General features: G+C 41.8%; 2 protein-coding genes and 1 pseudogene across 3 annotated transcripts; 1 reads left to right on the top strand and 2 right to left on the bottom strand.

The window, feature by feature from the left end:
- Window positions 1-277: 277 nt before the first annotated feature.
- LOC115131603 (small ribosomal subunit protein uS13) lies at window positions 278-2,791 on the bottom strand. Its single transcript, XM_029663435.2, has 6 exons — window positions 2,685-2,791; window positions 1,952-2,050; window positions 1,753-1,839; window positions 1,262-1,363; window positions 955-1,046; window positions 278-395 (listed from the first exon to the last, which is right to left on the bottom strand). The coding sequence occupies exons 1-6, from the start codon at window positions 2,685-2,687 to the stop codon at window positions 320-322; spliced, it is 459 nt and encodes a 152-aa protein (XP_029519295.1). The 5' UTR covers window positions 2,688-2,791; the 3' UTR covers window positions 278-319.
- On the top strand, window positions 2,782-12,041 carry LOC115131602 (vacuolar protein sorting-associated protein 52 homolog; annotated as a pseudogene).
- A 1,105-nt stretch (window positions 12,042-13,146) lies between these two features.
- On the bottom strand, window positions 13,147-19,635 carry LOC115131601 (uncharacterized). Of its 2 annotated transcripts, XM_029663434.2 has the most exons (6): window positions 19,432-19,635; window positions 18,039-18,082; window positions 17,113-17,463; window positions 16,655-16,924; window positions 16,476-16,535; window positions 13,147-16,351 (listed from the first exon to the last, which is right to left on the bottom strand). In XM_029663434.2, exons 1-6 carry the CDS (start codon window positions 19,461-19,463, stop codon window positions 16,269-16,271), a joined length of 840 nt encoding a protein of 279 aa, XP_029519294.1. In that variant the 5' UTR covers window positions 19,464-19,635; the 3' UTR covers window positions 13,147-16,268. The 2 variants fall into 2 exon arrangements, with proteins under 2 accessions (XP_029519294.1, XP_064876560.1); XM_065020488.1 differs by lacking the exons at window positions 18,039-18,082; window positions 19,432-19,635 and adding an exon at window positions 17,941-18,016.
- Between the last annotated feature and the right edge of the window lie 5 nt (window positions 19,636-19,640).

Here is a 19,640-nt window from a genome sequence, read left to right as displayed (position 1 = left end):
CATTCAGACTTGGGCACAACATTGCGGGACATTTAGAGGCATGTCAATTGATCTGACATGGTAAAATAAAGAGTCAAATTCCTTTCATGACATTACCACAACCTTTTCCTAAAGAATGCAGCCCGGGTGAGTGAAATCTCTGGCCAATAAGTTACAACTACCTACAAGGGAGCAAAGAAAGCCTAAAGTGCTGCTGAACTCGAGGCCCTGATCTGAGTAGACTACGCAACAACCGCACCAAAACAACTCAGTATGAAGAGATGAGCAAACAATCAAATATGAACTGTGCATTTATTGACACATGGGGAGCAGGGAGACTTTACTTCTTCTTGGACACACCAACAGTGCGACCACGACGACCGGTGGTCTTCGTGTGCTGGCCACGCACGCGCAGACTGAAATAGGGGCAGGAAAAAGTCATTAAATGTATCCAGAATGTCAACATGTAAGACAAATCCCATCCTAATGGAATTTAGTAGTCGTCATAGGACAAAATGATTTGATCACACTGACAGCAGATATTGACAAATGTGCTGACCATTATATCATAATTGGTATGCTTACAATCACTTAAGGAACTTGTGCTACAGAGTTACTGCAATTGACTACAAAATAAGTTGCTTAAATGTCTCCTTGATACACCTCAGCAGTACGGAGATCAAGCTAAGCATAGTTTAGGATCAGCTTTTACATAGAACATATTCAAAGCCTATTCTCTAGTGAAAGTGCTTTAGTCCAGTATGCACAAAATGTTAGGAAACTACTGTCCAAATACAGGAATTGAACTCAGCCAACAAACTTGTTTTCATGTGCCTTCAAAACAACTCAGAACTAAGCAGTGTGCATCTGGAAACAGGCCTTTGGCAGAGCATTGGGATTTGCCCATAAAATATTTAGTCATTAAAATACAGAAAACAGCCATGCAATATAGCTGGACATCAGAAAAGCACTTACCCCCAGAAGTGCCTGAGTCCACGGTGAGCCCTTATCTTCTTCAGCCTCTCAAGATCCTCTCTCAGCTTGTTGTCCAGACCGTTAGCAAGGACCTATAAACATACAAAGACCATTGTAAGGTTGGATTATTGGGAGACAATTGTACATTTAGCTTTCAGAAATATGACTTAATTTGTATTAACTGCACCACGAAGACAAAGGGTTACTTTAACTAGCCAATATCAATGCGACGGCAACACAAGCTCAAGTAGTTTAGTTCCAATTTTGGAAAGAAGTCAGACGTCTCAAGTCTGCTGCAGTTACGTACCTGGCTGTACTTGCCATCCTTTACGTCCTTCTGTCTGTTGAGAAACCAGTCGGGGATTTTGTATTGGCGAGGATTCTGCATAATTGTCACCACCCTCTCAACCTGGGGACAAATACATCCACTCAGATGTAATGTAGGCAGAGTTCACAGATGACTGGGCCACACCACCATAACTCATTGAGTGACGCAAGGAGATTCATGAAAGGAGTGTAAGGCCAGGATTCAAATCCAACACCCTGTGATTTATTTGAATTCCGGCCTCAGCCCCTCTGGCTGAGTTTATACAGGCAGTTAAATTCTGACCTTTGATTGCTAACCGATCTTTTGACCAATCAGGTCAGCTTGGAAAAATATCTGATGTGATTGGTCAAAAGACCACCGAAAAAAAATCATCAAGGTTGGGCTTCCGGTCTAAACACAGCCTATGATGCATCCAGCTTTCATGTTTAGGTAAATGATATGTCCACAACTGCCCCATACAGTCCTCTCACCTCATCATCAGTAAGTTCTCCAGCCCTCTTGCTGAGGTCGATATCAGCCTTCCTCAGGACAACATGGGCATATCGCCTGCCAACACCCTGTGAATGAAATATACATTAACCTTTACTGTAGGTCTTAGTCCCACATTAGCCAACTGTGTAGTCATCTCTACATAGCCCTGAGAAAGTAATTCTTAACAAGCATAGCTACCTTGATGGCTGTGATGGCGAAGGCAATCTTCCTCCTACCATCAATGTTCGTGTTGAGAACACGAAGAATGTGCTGGAACTTCTCAGGAATGACCAGAGACTGCAGAGAAAAGACAAAACAGGGTCAATAGCGATTCAATTAGCTATGTAACGTTAGCAAGTTAGCTACATCGTTGCCTCATGAGGCCTGGCAGTGGCCTTTCTTGCCAGCCAGCAAACAGTGTGACTGTACTAACAATTTGTATTTCCACAACTAAGGCCGTGAATTAACACCTAGTTTCAAAATCTTGAGTTCAAATATCAGTCGCCACCTGGTCAGCTTGCTACCGTAGTGACGAGGACTGACGTTAACTCGGTAGCATTAGACAACGTTAGCAGCAATGAGACCAGCTTACCATGGACGGTTAAAAACAATATAGCTTATAACAACCACCAGCCAAAGTACGTGAAACGGAGGTTTACAACAACCTATTACGAAAACACATAAAGCCTATATTGACAAAAGCTGTACTTCCCTGCAGCGTAGTGTCGGCGCGAAATAGGTATTTCAGCATAGGGAGTTAGCTGAACATTTGCGTCAATCTATGCAACTTCAATATGATAAATAAAGGATAAAAGTTCTCAAACACAATGATAGCAATAGTATCATAGTCGTCCTATTTTCAGAATGTCCTTAACAGTGACGATGAATGCAGATATTGACAATAATTTTGGTAACCCAATTCGGCACTTACCATCTTGGAAGCAGGTTCCGTTCAAAGAGGAAATTCCGAGACTCTCGCGATGGCTTTTGCCTTCGCTTCGCGAGTTCCCTGAGGAAGTGATGACGTCGGAATAACTTGTTCGTCTAGGAACATGAACCGACATTAAATAGCTTTTTAAACAATTTACAAATGAATACAATATACATTACATTTAAAACAGTCTATATTTGTATAGTAATTGTGTTCGACATATACATACATTTATTTTAAACAGATTTCTAAATGATCTTTTCTAATCGTTTTTACTCAGGTATCCCGGGGACATTAGGAAATAGCACACTACGTTTGTGTCTATTTTTAAAATTATTTTTAGGCTATGGTGGAGGGAGCAGTGACTATAGCTGTGTTCGATGTAAACATAGCTGGCAACTCGACGGCGAATGTCATGTCATATTTACAAGATGAGGTGACGTTCGATAATGTTTCTGGAATAGCAGATATATTTATGATATCTTGAATGTTCTGACTTCTGTTGCTCTCTGTGTTCTGCTCTCTGTGTTCTTTACATCGACAACAACAGTATAATTTAACGTTAGTTAGCCAGCTAGCTTGATCTTCCGACATCCTGGCCATCTGATCTGTCTAGCTATGGAATCTAGCTACCGTTATCCATCTCTAATCAGCTATATTTCAGATGATTTAGATTAACTTTAGTATTTGTTTTCGTTTTGCCTTATTGTTGTGTTTGTATCAGATGCAAGGCTAGCTAGCCAGAGTCACTGATTGCTTGTTAGCAAGTTAAAAGCTCTGGTCGATTGCGTTGTTCCTGCACCACAACTAGCATGGTCCCTGCTAAGGTGACTCACACCTCAGAAGTCCCCTCTGGCCCCAAATCAGAGTAGGTCAGAGTCCGATACTTTTTTTGGGGCCAGGCCTCAGAGGTGGGAACATAAAAAGCACCTGTCTAAAACCTGCAATGGAAAAGGCCTATTTAATTCTTTACTCCCATGAATGGAGTCAGTTAGCTAACTAATTGAATTGTTATATCTTCTTTTACATAGTACACCAAAGCCATGTTGACTTACTGTCATTCTGCAACAGATGCAGCCTGACACAGATGCCATGGCCCCTCTCACCCTGGGGGACTTGGACTTGACCACAGACGAGTTCATCTTGGATGAAGTGGATAGTAAGTCCTTCAGCAATATTGTATTTTGAATGAAGTATTGGTCCTATCATAAGGTCAAATTGGTTCATCACCAAATAGTAATTTAGCTGATTAGTTCAGTGTTTTGGATAAATGTAAGAACCAACCTTTATGGGGATTAAACTAGCTACCCCCCCCCCCCCCCAGTTCACATACAAGCTAATCTGGAAGATGACTTGGTGAAGGAGGCACTGAAAACGGTAAGACCATGATACCATGGCTGCACTATGCATGTCCCTAAACATCAACACATTTACAGTTTCAATTTTATTTCCTGTTAGTTTTCATTTTATATATTGTATATAAGGCTACATTCCTGCAACTGATGGCTTCCTTTCATCTGAATCTCTGTTTCTTTCAGGGTGTTGACCTCAGGCATTACTCTAAACAGGTGGAAGGTGAACTCCCAACGAATTGAACAAGCTTCCATCAAAGACTGTATCCATTCATGTATTAATGTTTTGAATGGTTGTGTGAAAGAATTAGTGCATTATTTATGGTAATTCCTGATAGCTTCAGTAGTTCAACCTGATAGGTAATCCTTGACCAAGCTTGTGTCAGATATCAAGGAAAGCCAGAACATTGCCTCTCTGCACAACCAGATCACAGCCTGTGACTCCATACTGGAGGTGAGTGGATGATGCCCTCAATCAAAAGTATCAAGTGGCTTCATAAGTCCATTCTAAATGGATCCTCATTTTTGCATGTGCAGGGTCTGAAAGAATGCTTTTACAATTTTCTATGTAAAAATATACAATGAAGCCAATGATAAATCTCTTTCCTCCCCTCTCTCTCACCCCCCCTCACTCTATCCTCCCCTCTCTCTTTCTTCAGCGAATGGAGGGCATGCTGAGTGGCTTCCAGAGTGACCTCTCGTCCATCAGCAGTGAGATCCAGACTCTGCAGCAGCAGTCGGTCAGCATGAGCGTGCGGCTGAAGAACAGGCAGGCCGTACACAGCCACCTCAGCCAACTGGTGGATGAGCTGGTGGTGCCCGGAGCTATGATCCAGTAAGGGCGTGTGTGTTTGTGTTGTATGCAGATTTGTAATCTGATAGATATGGATAGAAAGAGGTTAGGGAGCACATGTCATATTGATTTCTGTTATGAGAAATGTACTTGACAGAGTCTCTATGATGTTGTAAGTGGTCCTATGGGGAAGCATGTATTCTAATAATTGTTCCCGACATTCTGTCCGCCTGCAGGGTAATCGTGGATAGCCCGGATGAGGAGCAGGAGTTCCTTGAGCAGCTCCATGAGCTAAACAACCAAATCAATTTTAACCAAAGAGCTCAGCTTCAGGGAGACTTTGGCCTGCTCTGACATCCAGGACATCGTGGACCACCTCAAAATCAAGGTGAAGATACACGGAGGAAGAGAGAGAGAATGGGATAGGAGAAGGAGAAATAAGTGAGGAATAATTGTGTGGAAGGTAATTGAGCAAAGGTATTGTGTATAAAATGGTCTTATTTTGTTCCACAGGCTGTCACAAAGATCAGAGAATTTATCCTGCAGAAGATTTATTCCTTCAGAAAGCCCATGACCAACTATCAAATCCCCCAGAACACTCTCCTTAAGTACAGGTAATAATATAGGCATATAACGGGCTGATTCCTTGTTTCAAAACCATCCACATGTTTGGATACTGTAAAACAGACTAAAAAGCACCACCACAATCATGTATCTACAAAAATCAAACTTTTTTTCTTCGTACTTTAGGTTTTTCTATCAGTTCCTCTTGGCAAATGAAAGGACAGTAGCTAAGGAGATCAGGGATGTGTACGTGGACACCATGAGTAAGATCTATTACAGCTACTTCAAGTCCTACAGCGGCAGGCTGCTCAAAGTACAGGTGAGTGAATGACAAGGTGCTAAATCAAAACAAATGTTATTGGTCGTGCCTACCTATTTTGCAGATGTTATTGCAGGTGCAGCGAAATTATTATGTTTCTAACTCCAACAGTGCAGCAATTCCTAACAATACACACAAATCCCCCAAAATAAAATACAGATATTAAGAAATATCAGAATGAGCAATGTCAAAGTCTGAAGGAGAAAAGGAGTAAAAAAAGACGTCTCTTGGTTTATAGGCTCAATATAACTTAATTCAGGTTGTTACTTTAAATTGTTCTGGAAAAGAATCCTGTTTCAAAATGTCACTATAACTTACAGTAGGGGGGGCTATGTTGTGTTTGATGGTACAACAATTTCAACGGTGTTTGATGATCAAATCAGTGAATTAGCAGATAATATTTAATACTGTTCTCGTAATATCTTTCTTTGTCTCTTTCTGTTGACAAGTATGAGGAGGTGGCAGACAAAGATGACCTGATGGGAGTGGAAGACACGGCCAAGAAAGGTTTCTTCTCCAAGCCCTCCCTGAAGAGCAGGAACACCATCTTCACCCTGGGCCAGCGAGGGGCCGTGCTGAGCCCTGCCGAGCTGGAGGGGCCCATCCTTATCCCCCACACTGCCCAGAGAGGGGACTGCAGGGTGAGGCCACTGGCAGTGTTGTACAACCTAAATCAGACCACCCAAGCTATACCATATACTACCGCACAAGTGTAACAGACATTTTGAATTAAATTATCCTACCTTATTATAAGAAATCCTACCTTTGAAATCTATTTGAACATGCAGAGTGTACGGTTGTGAGGCAAGACACCAAGCCAACTGTAAACGTGTAGATATCGTTAAGCTGTACTGCTCCAATACACCAGTGCTTCTCTCACTACCTCCTTGTCACCACACTCATCTCAGAGGAATGTACAGAGGCAGTTATAATATTAACATTCATGTAGATTATCAAGTCACCCAACCAACCTTCTTCCTCCTCTCTCAGTATCCCTATGAGACGCTGTTCCGCAGTCAGCACTACGCCCTCTTGGACAACGGCTGTCGAGAGTTCCTCTTCCTGTCTGACTTCTTCATGGTGGCTGGAAACTCTGCGCTGGACCTCTTCAACAGCGTCATGGGAAAGACTCTCAGCTTGTTCCTGGTACGATAATACTTCTCATACATTGCTGTAAAAAAATAAATGGTAAAGGCATAACCCAGCAGGTAACAGTGGAGTCCTTCTTTTTGGAAAATGATGGTCTCTAATTATGATATGACTCTTTCTCTATCATGCCTATACCCACCTCTCTCTCCCTCCTTTCCTTCCATCCTCCCTCCCTCCTTTCCCCTGCAGAAGAGCATGTCCACCTATGTATCGGATTGCTACGACAGCATCGCTGTGTTTCTGTGTATCCACATCATCCTGCGTTTCAGAGCCATCACAACCAAGAGGGCCATCCCAGCCCTGGACAAGTCAGTAACAATCTCTGTGCAAATACTCCATGACACTCCATAAATTTTTAACTCTGAGCATAATGCTATATATGACATCCTATTTCCTGCCGTATGCTATACACTCATCGGCAAGTTTATTAAGTACACCACACAATTCACGAAAATGGATCGCTCCTACAGACAGTGAGTCACGTGGCTTGCTATATAATGCAGGCAGACAGGCATTGAGGCATTCAGTTACTGTTTGATTGAGTGTTAGAATGGGCAAAACGAGTGACCTAAGCGACTTTGAGCGGGGTGTGATTGTCGGTGCCAGGCGCACCGGTTCCAGTATCTCAGAAACGGCCGCCCTCCTGGGCTTCTCACGCACAACAGTGTCTATCTAGTGTTTACCGAGAATGGTGCGACAAACAAAAAACATCCAGTCAGCGGCAGCCCTGTGGGTGAAAACATGTCGTTGATGAGAGGTCGAAGGAGAATGGCAAGAATCGTGCAAGCTAACAGGCGGGCCACAAACAGACAAATAACGGCACAGTACAACGTTGGTGTGCAGAACGGCATCTCAGAACTCACAACTCGTCGGTCCTTTTCACGGATAAGCTATTGCAGCGGATGACAACACCGGGTTCCACTCCTATCAGCTACAAAACAACAAGAAGAAGCGGCTCTAGTGGGCACGCAATCAACAACACTAAACAATTTGAGGAGTAGAAAAACATTGCCTGGTCCAACGAATCCCAGTTCCTGTTGCGTCATGCTGATGGCAGTCACGATTTCGCTAAGGAGCATGGGTCTATGGACCCATCTTGCCTGATACAGGCTGGTGGTGTACTGGTGTGGGGAATGTTTTCCTGGCACACATTAAGTCCCTTGTTGCCAATTGAGCAACGAATGTTTCCAACACCTTGTAGAATCCAGGCTGTTCTGGAGGCAAATGGGGGTCCAACCCGGTACTGTCTGTAGAGTGTATATTCTATATGTAAAGGGAGTCCGTTGATTGTTAAAACCTATGATACAGTAGTCTTTTTACTGTATGTTCTGTGAAATAGAATGTTTGATGCCTGACAGACATACTAATGTAATTTGTTTAATGAAAATCAAATATTCATGTCAATGTATTTGGTACAGATTTGTTAAAAGAAAACAACCTCACTAGGGTAGGGGGCACTATTTTCACCTCCGGATGAAAAGCGTGCCCAAAGTAAACTGCCTGTTACTCAGGCCCAGAAGCTAGGATATGTATATAATTGGTAGATTTGGATAGAAAACACTCTAATGTTCCCAAAACTGTGAAAATAATGTCTGAGTATAATAGAACTGATATGGCAGGTGAAAACCTAAGAAAAATCCATCCAGGAAGTGGGATTTTTTAAATGTTTGTAGTTATCCATTGACTGCCTATAGAGTATCCAATGACTTAGGACTCAGATTGCACTTTCTATGGCTTCCACTAGATGTCAACAGTCTTTAGAAATGGTTTCAGGCTTGTATTCTGAAAAACGAGGGAGTAAGACCACTGAGTGAGTGGACCCTGGTAAGTCCCAGAGCTGTTTCTGTGTGCGACCGAGAAAGCGCCTTTCTTGTTTTTCTTTTATATTGACGAAGCTATTGTCCAGTTGAAATATAATTGATTATTATGACTAAAAACAACCAGAGGATTGATTATAAACATCGTTTGACATGTTTCTAAGAACTTTACTGATACTTTTTGGATTTTTCGTCTGCCTGTTGTGACTGCCTTTGAGCCAATGGATTACTGAACAAAACGTGCCAACAACACGGAGGTTTTTGGATATAAAGAGGGACTTTATTGAACAAAATGAACATTTATTGTGTAACTGGGAGTCTTGTGAGTGCAACCATATGAAGATGATCAAAGGTAAGTGATTACTTTTATTGCTATTTCTGACTTTTGTTACTCCTCTACTTGGCTGGTAACTGTTTAATGTTTTGTGTGCTGGGCGCTGTCCTCAGATAATCGCATGGTATGCTTTCGCCATAAAGCCTTTTTGAAATCTGACACAACGGTTGGATTAACAAGAAGGTTATCTTTAAGCCGATGTATAACACTTGTATGTTTTATGAATTGTTATTATGAGTATTTCTGTTTTTTCACCGGATGTTGGCCAGGTGGGACGGTAGTGTCCCACATACCCTAGAGAGGTTAAAAGAAAACACATCTTAACTCAGAATCGACCCTTGATGCACATTTTCATAGGTCTATTATGTATTTGTTTCTCCATGGGGTGCCAGGTACTGGGAGGCGGTGCTGGAGCTCCTGTGGCTCAGGTTTGAGCTCATCCTGGAGATGAACATTCAGAGCATCCGCAACACGGACCCCCAGAAACTGGGCGTGTTGGACACCAGACCACACTATGTATGAACACAGACACGTTTTTGACGTATTTCATGTATCAGTGTCCAATAATACCAGACAGTTGTTGACACCAGTTGTGTTCATGTTTCAGATCACACGTAGATACGCAGAGTTCTCTTCTGCCATCGTTAGCATTAACCAGACATTCACCAGCGAGCGAACCCACACCCTCCTTGGCCAACTGCAGGTACACAACTAAACAACAATAAAAACCGTAAAATTGTATAAATAGTGGGGATCCTACAATTAGCATGAACTTAGTGGTTTGTGTGATTGATATAGCTACCACTGGTATTTTCAGGTTGAAGTGGAGAACTTTGTCCTGAAGATGGCTGCAGAGTTCCCTTCACGCAGGGACCAGCTCATCTTCCTCATCAACAACTACGACATGATGCTCAATGTCCTCATGGTGAGAATAACCAGTGTAAAACATGAACATGAACGATTAACTTATTACCCACCTGAAATGACTCCTTTGTTCAGTTATTTACATTTAAGTCATTTAGTAGACGCTCTTATCCAAAGCGACTTACATGAGCAATTATGGTTAAGTGCTGTCAAGAGATGTTTCACCTAGTCGGCTCGGATTCGAACCAGGTACCTTTTGGTTCCTGGCCCAACGCTCTTAACCGCTAGGCTAAGTCTTCTGTATATACAGAATTAGAAGATGTCATGCTGTTTTCCTCTCTATGTCATAGGAGAGGGCAGCCGATGACAGTAAAGAGGTTGAGGGCTTCCAGCAGCTCCTCCAGGTCAGGAGCCAGGTAAAAATGCACAGGGATTCTGGGAAATGTAGTTTTGTCATGTGTGCCAGATTCACAGATAATCAGGGTTTACTCAAATTAAACATTCCCGTCTTTCTTTTTCCTTTCATCAGGAGTTTATTGAGGAGATTCTGTCCTCCCCCTTTGGTGGCATGATAGCGTTTGTGAAGGCGAGCGAGGCGTTGATAGAGAAAGGCCAGCTGGATAGAGGGAAGAATGATGAAGGTGAGTAGGGAGAAAATATTCAGACCTTTTGATCATTTAATTGTTTTCAGAATGTGCCCTTGTCTTTTTCACTGTAACCTTCTTTCTCCTACTTTCTTCCTGTCCTGACTTGTTCTTTATTTACAGCTACTGTTTGGACCGTTTGTTTCTACTCTCCTGTGACATCTCTCGTTGTTTGACTTTTTACCCTAACGATTGTCTTTCATTGCTCCCACACATTTTCACACCCTTCTTCCCCTCTCTTCTTGCATCCGCTCTCACCTACCTCCCATCCCTAAACTCATATTGTTCTCTTCTTCGCTCAAACCCTCTTTTTCTTTCTTCTCTCTCAGCCCATATCACCCAGCTAATCAGGGGGTTTTCCAGCACATGGAAACAGTCTGTGGAAGCTCTGAGTCAGGATGTCATGAGATACGGCACTGGTATCATTCAGGTACTGCCTTCCTCTATGCTTTTCTAACAGATGCATTTCATCTAAACAATGAATATTAATGTACAGTATGTAGTTAGAGTATACAGAAGTTTTGCCTCAAGGGGTGCTCTTGAGCCAAAAGGGGTCCCTTAAATTGACATAAATATTTTTCATTTTAAGATGTATCAACTATGAGCCATGGGCTGTTATGAGTTCATTTTTCCTTCTGAAGCTTTTCATTCAACTTGAGATTTTCTATTCCTGTCCTCCTATCCTCCAGGGGGCACTCACCCAGCTCATCCAGTACTACCATGGCTTCCACAAGGTGCTGTCCCAGCCCACCTTCTGCAGCCTGGCCGTGCGCTCGGAGCTCATCAACCTGCACCACCTCATGGTCGAGGTCAAGAAACACAAGCCCAACTTCTAACTGGACACTTCCAAGGGTAGAGACTGGGGATGTGATGGATTAAATGAAGATGCTCAAAATCAGACATGGCCTGATTGGAAACAAGTAGAAGAGTATATCCCTTTGCTTGTGACATCGCTCCACTGATTAAGGACAGTGTATTGCACGTGGGATCCTGTCGTTTGTGATTTGACATTGTATCAATGTCAATAGGTAAGGTCTTGTGTGAAAGTGCTACTTTTTTTTCATGGGTGCTGGGTTCTTTGCTTTCAGGGAGGGGATATGGGGATGAAGAGACAGAAATGGGATATGGGAAGGTTCAGTGGTTATATGGATTGACAGGAGAGATCACAGAAATCAAAGGCTGTAAGAAGAAATATAGTAGATGGTCTATTCCAGACAGGGCTGCACAACTCAGGCCCTCAAGTTGGTGCTGGTATTCATTTCTCCCTAGCACATAACTGATCAATTACTTTCCCAGGTAGAATCCAGTCTTGGGATTCACAGTCACACCCACAGTCTTATGATTGTGAGAGGGAGGAGCAAGAGGTAGAGGTATCATTGCAGTTCAGTGTGAAAAGGAAAAGAGTGGTATCTCCCAGGCCCTTGTTCTGTGTTCTCATACATGTACACTGAACAAAAATATAAACGCTACATGTAAAGTGTTGGTCCCAAGTTTCATGAGCTGAAATAAAAAAATCTATTAATTTACCATACGCACAAAAAGCTTTTTTCTCAAGTGTTGTGCTCAAATGGACTTGCATCCCTGTTAGTGAGCATTTCTCCTTTGCCAATAAGCTGAATAAACAGCATGATCCTTACACAGGTGTGTGCACCTTGTGATGGGACAATAAAAGGCTGCACTAAAATGTGCAGTTGTCACAACACAATGCCACAGATGTCTCAAGTTTTGCAGGAGCGTGCAATGGGCATACTGACTGTAGGAATATCCACCAGAGCTGTTGCCAGAGAATTTCATGTTAATTTCTCTAACATAAGCCGCCTCCAAAGTTGTTTTCGAGAATTTGGCAGAACGTCCAACGAGCCTCAACTGCAGACTGCTTGTATGGCGTTATGTGGGTGAGCAGTTTGCTGTTGTCAGCTTTTTGAACAGAGCGCCCCATGGTGGCTGTGGGGTTATAGTATGGGCAGGCATTACCTATGGACAACAAACACAATTGCATTTTATCGATGGCAATTTGAATGCACAGAGATACCGTGATGAGATCCTGAGGTCCACTGTCATGCCAGTGGACCTCAGCATCCTCACCAGACATGTCACCCATTGAGCATGTTTTGGATGCTCTGGATTGATGTATACGACAGCTTGTTCCAGTTCCCCCCAATATCCAGCAACTTCGCACAGCCATTGAAGAGGAGTGGGACAACATTCCACAGGCCACAATCAACAGCCTAATTAACTATGCGAAGGAGATAAGCGCAGCATGAGGCAAATGGTGGTCACACCAGATACTGACTGGTTTTCTAATCCGTGCCCCTACCATTTTTTTAAAAGGTATCTTTGACCAACAGATGAATGTATGTATTCCCAATCATGTGAAATCCATAGATAAGCCTAATGAATGTATTTAAATTGACTGATTTCCTTATGAACTGTAACTCAGTAATATCTTTGAAATTGTTGCATTTATATTGTTGCATTTTGCTACACTCACATTAACATCTGCTAACCATGTATATAACCAATATATATATATATATATATATATATATATATATATATATATATTGTCGTGGTAATGTCCTCTATTTACCAAATCATGGGAGCAAACCACACACACACGTCAGAGTTAGTTCTAAAAGTCCATCTTTAATTATATGAGCTCTTATCACAATCCTGTGACTCTCAGATAAATTCAGTGTCTCCCAGTGGATTCTCTGAGAGCCCCCTTACAATGCAACTGAGTTCCTTTTAATAGCAAAGACACCCATAGTCAGACAGCATAGACATAATTCATCGTTCAGCTTTGTCTCCTTTCCCAAACCCCAGAACCATAAACCAAATCCTCCATATCAACAGGCATATATCAAATTGTCATTTAGATACAACCCACTCAAAATACACACTCCTGGACAAACTCACGGAGAGGGGTGAGGCTATAGGTTAAGATAGAAACAACATAAGAGGGAGCATAGAATGATTCCAGACACTGCAACCCCTCCTTTCCCCACTGGGAAAGGTAGGGAGTAAAAGATATGTTTACACATGATGACACTTTGACCTCTCCCCTCTCAGCGGCCCATGCAACTTAGTCCTGACATAGAACAGATAACTGCCAATGGCCACCACTATAGTACAACAAAATACATTCTCATGAGAAGTAACTTACACACATTTGATGAATATTAAACATCTTACAAATGTTACCAACAAATTCTGATCTTTCCACGACAATATATACACACACATACATACAATATAGTGGCACTGTAAATGAAGTCATTCCAATATGTTATAATCTACGTTTAATATAATCACAAGGCTGTAAATCATTCAGTGGTTTATTTAAGGAAGGCGAGGTCAGTACAGGTGCATCAAAGCTGGGACCGAGAGACTGAAAAACAGCTTCTATCTCAAGGCCATCAGACTGTTAAACAGCCACCACTAACATTGAGTGGCTGCTGCAAACACACTGACTCAACTCCAGCCACTTTAATAATGTTAATTGATGGGAAATGAATATATCACTAGCCACTTTAAACAATGCTACCTAATATAATGTTCCCTACATTATTCATCTCATATGTATACGTATATACTGTACTCTATATCATCTACTGCATCCTTATGTAATACATGTATCACTAGCCACTTTAACTATGCCACTTTGTTTACATACTCATCTCATATGTATATACTGCACTCAATACCATCTACTGTATCTTGCCTATGCCGCTCTGTACCATCACTCATTCATATATCTTTATGTACATATTCTTTATCCCCTTACACTTGTGTCTATAAGGTAGTAGTTTTGGAATTGTTAGCTAGATTACTTGTTGGTTATTACTGCATTGTCGGAACTAGAAGCACAAGCATTTCGCTACTCTCGCACTAACATCTGCTAAACATGTGTATGTGACAAATACAATTTGATTTGATTTAATATACATTAAAGACTACATTGCTGTAATAAAATTGAACAACAATCACATTTTCATTCAATTGTATAATATATTACTATTATGAGTAGTGCGTAATAATCAAAATCTCTGAACTTCCAAACTAAACATGAGCTCAGATTTTCATATCAATAACAGACTTGCAAACATGCCCGCATTTTGCGTACCAACTACGCAATTTTCTGTCCATGTACGCGGGGACGAGATCAGAGACAAAAGTAGGCAGAAATGAATGGTTTATTTTTTACATACATCCACGGAGTAAATCTAACATCCCGATTGTCGAGCTGCAACACAGACATGTACGGCGTTTGTGTCAACGGGCATGGAGATGAATACATCATGATTCGAGGTAGATATCCCGTGTCTGCCACTCCTGTTTTTTGTGATGCTGATTTTGCCGACTGTCAGCTGTACGTGAACACATGGACAAATCCCTTTTCGACTCCGTGTGTTGTGGAATCACTCATTGTTTCAAACTAATGTTAGCGAACATAAGGTAGACATTCAGTGGGCTCTAAAGTGCCAGCAGTTCACTCGCATTTGCTAGTGAAAGAAATGAAATGCAAATACGAAAAACAACCGGCCACATTTGTGCGAGTGTGATATACATTTAATTATGCGTCCCATTAGTTCTATTTTCCACGTAACATTACGAGGATCACGCAATCTGATAGACTAACTGTAATTATGATCCACGTCACAAAAAGCTCCCTCGGTACAGATATTCCGAGTGCCCTCGTTGCCAAGAAGGTTTCAGTGACTGCCAGAGGAACTGTTTGCCGCGAGAAGTCTACCCTGATGCGTAAAGCTAAATCTGATAGCTACCAGGCAAATCTGTCTAGGAAATGATTTTAATCTCCAGAAGATTTGTTCTCATCCACTGTTTCCTGTCATAGCTTTTGTCGTTTTTATTATGGTTAACATGTTTGAGACTGATGCTCTGCTTCAAACATTTGTTCTTATCATTCGAGTTTAATCGTGAATAAGACGTTTGTACATTTTCTCCCTAAATAAACAACTTATTTGTTTTATAGAATGTACAAATTTAAAAAACTCCAAGAATAAAGGCCCTTTGTGCGTTCTTTCTAATTAGATATTGTTAGTGACTTTTACCATATGTGTAAATGGAATGCTGTCAAGAAAGTATTCCAGCCTAATAAAGACTTGATTTGGTACAATTCTATAATTGCGATCAGACACACAAACGGTGCGCGCACGAGCGTGCAGGGGGAAAGAAACCCCTTGAATCTCCAATTTGCCGTTCGCGTCTGGTACTCTAAAAAGCTGGACATGGTTGGCAGGTCTGCAATTAATGATGTAAATTGAACAAACAAAACTAAGTCTACTTAACTTGTTAACTTTGTTACAGAATTGGAATGACCCAAACTCTGTATAATATATGGCCAGTAAGCTATAGACCTACACTACTGACAGTAGCAGAGAAAGTGGAATCATACTGAATAATGGGATTTAATTTTCTTGACACAGATGAATTCTAGTCCTGGCCTAGAAAGCAGTTTTCAATGGATATTCTCTATTGAGCTCACTATTTAGTCCATTGGGAATAGTGTTAATCTGATCCTGGAAACTGGCTCAATCTTTATTTTTTATAATTTTATTAGATATTAGATTCCCTGGGAACATTGCCCAGACAACAACCAACATATGTTTTGCATTTTTATTAATTTCTCTTTTCTTGAATTTTCCAATTTCACTGTCAATATTTCCAGACAGTCTGGGAAACCAGCCAAATAGGTTTAAACCTTGCTTACATGACAGATCGTTGTTAGAGGAGATGTTGAATCAGGGGACTGAACAGCAGGACAAATAACATAAGCAGAGAGGAGGACCTGTTATATGTTGATTTACCTGGAGAGAGAAGATTGAAACAACTTGTTCAGACCTGTCCATCACTCTGCAGTATCATCAATTTGGTATGCTTTCCTTGCAATAAGTATCTTGAATGAACTGCATTCTAACCTCTGTGTCTTACCGATAAGTGCTTGTTTGCCCTGGATCTCATGGAATTTTTGAGTTTCATCAACCTGATATGCTAAGGGAGAAAAAATGTAGTAGTTAGAAATCCCAAACATTACTTATATTATTAACCAAGTTCTTCATAAGTATACCCAGAGAGGGCGATCTGTTGCCACCATGGCTCAGGTATGTTACCTTCCACTGTAAGATGAACCGTGCTAACCGGCAGCCCGTGGGAATCCAACACGGTATATGTCCCACAGTCGTCTATCTTCAACCCTTTGAGGACCACAAACCCTTTGACCTCCTTAAGACGACCACTGTTGACTTCCTCTTCACCCCTCATCCACAGGACTGTCATCTCTGTGCTGTTCCTCCCCTGGAAGACCACTTTCTTGGCCTGGGGAGTGTGGAGCTTCAGGTCCAGGGTTTCACCCACCCTCAAGGACTCCTCGGATGTGTGGTCTGGAGAGAATTACAGAAGAAATGAGGTAAGAGATCGTGAGGAAAGTGGAATGCTGGACCAATCTAAAAAGGTCACTTCTGCACTTTTCAGGTGGTCTAAATGAGGTGCAGAGCCATGAAGTTAACTTCTGATCACTTTCACCTGGCCTTATAGCCCCGCCTTGTAGTAAAGATAGTTCTACCCTTACCATGGACTGAGAGCTGGACACTCTGGATGAACACCCGTCTCTTATTACGTGCCCTGTCAACCACCATGAAGCTCTCGTAAAGCCCCACATCCCCAAACTGCACGTCATGCAAGATCAGAGAGCAGTCTCCCCCCCACAGCTTTTCCTCAGGTACCTCCACCCGCCCCTCAAACTCGGTTGCCTGCCACCGTTGCGCCCCCATCTGTTCAAACACTGTCTCATCAGGTGTCTGCCACTGGACATGGCAAACTGGGATTTTGTCTAGCTGGGACTTCCACTTGCAGGGAAGGATGGCTTGGCTTCCCACATTGCAAGAGACGGAGACAGGAATGGAATGCAGGGGGGAGGAGGCTGTAGGAGAGAGTTGGAACCAATGATTGGCAAAAAAAACTACAAGTCCATGATTTTCCAATGTTAATTAGAACATGAACACGGTGTGGTTTATGGCCAATATACTACGCTAAGGGCTGTTCTTATGCATGACGCAACACGGAGTGTCTGGATACAGCCCTTCGCCATTGGGGCGGCAGGGTAGCCTAGTGGTTAGAGCGTTGGACTAGTAACTGAAAGGTTGCAAGTTCAAATCCCCAAGCTGACAAGGTACAAATCGGTCGTTCTGCCCCTGAACAGGCAGTTAACCCACTGTTCCTAGGCCGTCATTGAAAATAAGAATTTGTTCTTAACTGACTTGCCTAGTTAAATAAAGGTTAAAAAAATGTAATAATAAAATGGTATATTGGCAATATACCACCAACCCCGAGGTGCCTTATTGCTATTATAAATTGGTTACCAATGTAATTAGAGCAGTAAAATTACATGTTGTCATACCCATGGTATATGTTCTGATGTACCACGGCTTTCAGCCAATCAGTATTCAGGGCTTGAACCATCCAGTTTAATTGTGGATAGAGTTCATTTATACTCACCAACATAGCCGACAATCCACAGACAATGAAGATGTATGAAATGTCTAAAAAAAGAAAAGGAAGAAGAAGCAGGATAAGAGGAAAGCATATGTGTGTGTATATATATATGCTATTGATGCAAAGCATAATGTCCCTCGCTACATAGTCGTCAGACCCACTGGCTCCAGGTCATCTATAAGTCTTTGCTAGGTAAAGCTCCGCCTTTCTCTGCTCACTGGTCACGATAACAACACCCACCCGTAGCACGCACTCCAGCAGGTATATCTCACTGGTCATCCCCAAAGCCAACACCTCCTTTGGCCGCCTTTCCTTCCTGTCCTGCTGCCAATGACTGGAACGAATTGCAAAAATCACAGATTTTTGTTTCCCTCGCCAACTTTAAAACATCAGCTATCTGAGCAGCTAACCGATCGCTGCAGCTGTACATAGCCCACCTGTAAATAGCCCACCCAACCTACCTACCTCATCCCAATATTGTTTTATTTACTTTTCTGCTCTTTTGCACACCAGTATTTCTACTTGCACATCATCATCTGCTCATCTATCACTCCAGTGTTCATTTGCTAAATTGTAATTACTCTGCTACTATGGCCTATTCATTGCCTTACCTCCTCACGCCATTTGCACACACTCTATATAGACTTATTTTTTTCCATTATGTTATTAACTGTACGCTTGTTTATTCCATGAGTAACTCTGCGTTGTTTGTGTCGCACTGCTTTGCTTTATCTTGGCCAGGTCGCAGTTGTAAATGAGAACTTGTTCTCAACTAGCTAATCTGGTTAAATAAAGGTGAAATAAAAAATAAAATGTAAAAACTGTTGTCAAACCAGTCATAATTAGAGAAAAATAATACAATTTGTTTTACTTTCATATACAGCAAAATGATCTCAAATAATTTAAAAGTTTGAAACATCACTAGCATATCTGACACTAATTGATATTATTGCTTTAAAATATAAAGATTTTGTCAACGGCAATAGATCCGTTTCGTTTCTCCAAACCAGTTAGGTTTCTAAATGTAAAGATGTTGTGAACGGCAATAGATCAGTTTCGTTTCTCCAAACCAGTTAGGTTTCTATTGAGTTTCTTTAAAGCGGCTGGCTGTGTGCCCTTCTCTGAAAACGAAATTTAAGAATATTGCGTTCCAAATGCACGCCATGCATCTAATTTAGTAAACAAACTTGTCCATACATGATGTCATCCACCAAGAAATGCGTACATCTATCTACTCGTTTAAATTAGTTGCCCGATGTGAGCGCTTAGCCTAGTGATGCACAATAGGAAACAAGCATTTTATCTGGGCAGATACAACAACAAAAAAATCTCTATTTGACTCTAAGAACTGTTTAAATCATTTGCTAATTAAAATAAATACATGCGTGTCGCTTACCGGTTAGACAGGGCTATGCCATACATTTTCATTGTAAATGAACATGCGAGTAGGTTGACTCCTCGAACTTGCAACAAACTGACAGTAGGCTGTGTCCTAGAAAGTTATGATGGAGCAGTGGCAGCAAGCAAAGTAGTACAAGCCTCTCGAGCGTCAGCTGAGTTACCAGAAACGAAACCTGGAGGGGGAGTCCTGCCTACTAATTAGAG

This window comes from Oncorhynchus nerka, linkage group LG7, assembly GCF_034236695.1.
Source record: "Oncorhynchus nerka isolate Pitt River linkage group LG7, Oner_Uvic_2.0, whole genome shotgun sequence".
NCBI classification, from domain to species: Eukaryota; Metazoa; Chordata; class Actinopteri; order Salmoniformes; family Salmonidae; genus Oncorhynchus; species Oncorhynchus nerka.
The sequence above is the reverse complement of the archived record's forward strand: the minus strand, read 5'-3'. Positions and strand labels throughout refer to the sequence as shown.

Coding starts and splice junctions, on each gene's coding strand:
- LOC115131601 (XM_029663434.2), bottom strand. CDS start 19,463: ATGAAAATGTATGGCATAGCCCTGTCTAACCG. Junction 17,464..18,038: donor GTGGATTGTCGGCTATGTTG/GTGAGTATAAAT, acceptor TCTCTCCTACAG/CCTCCTCCCCCCTGCATTCC. Junction 16,925..17,112: donor TGTCCAGCTCTCAGTCCATG/GTAAGGGTAGAA, acceptor AATTCTCTCCAG/ACCACACATCCGAGGAGTCC.
- LOC115131603 (XM_029663435.2), bottom strand. Junction 1,840..1,951: donor TCGCCATCACAGCCATCAAG/GTAGCTATGCTT, acceptor TTTCATTCACAG/GGTGTTGGCAGGCGATATGC. Junction 396..954: donor GGACTCAGGCACTTCTGGGG/GTAAGTGCTTTT, acceptor CCCCTATTTCAG/TCTGCGCGTGCGTGGCCAGC.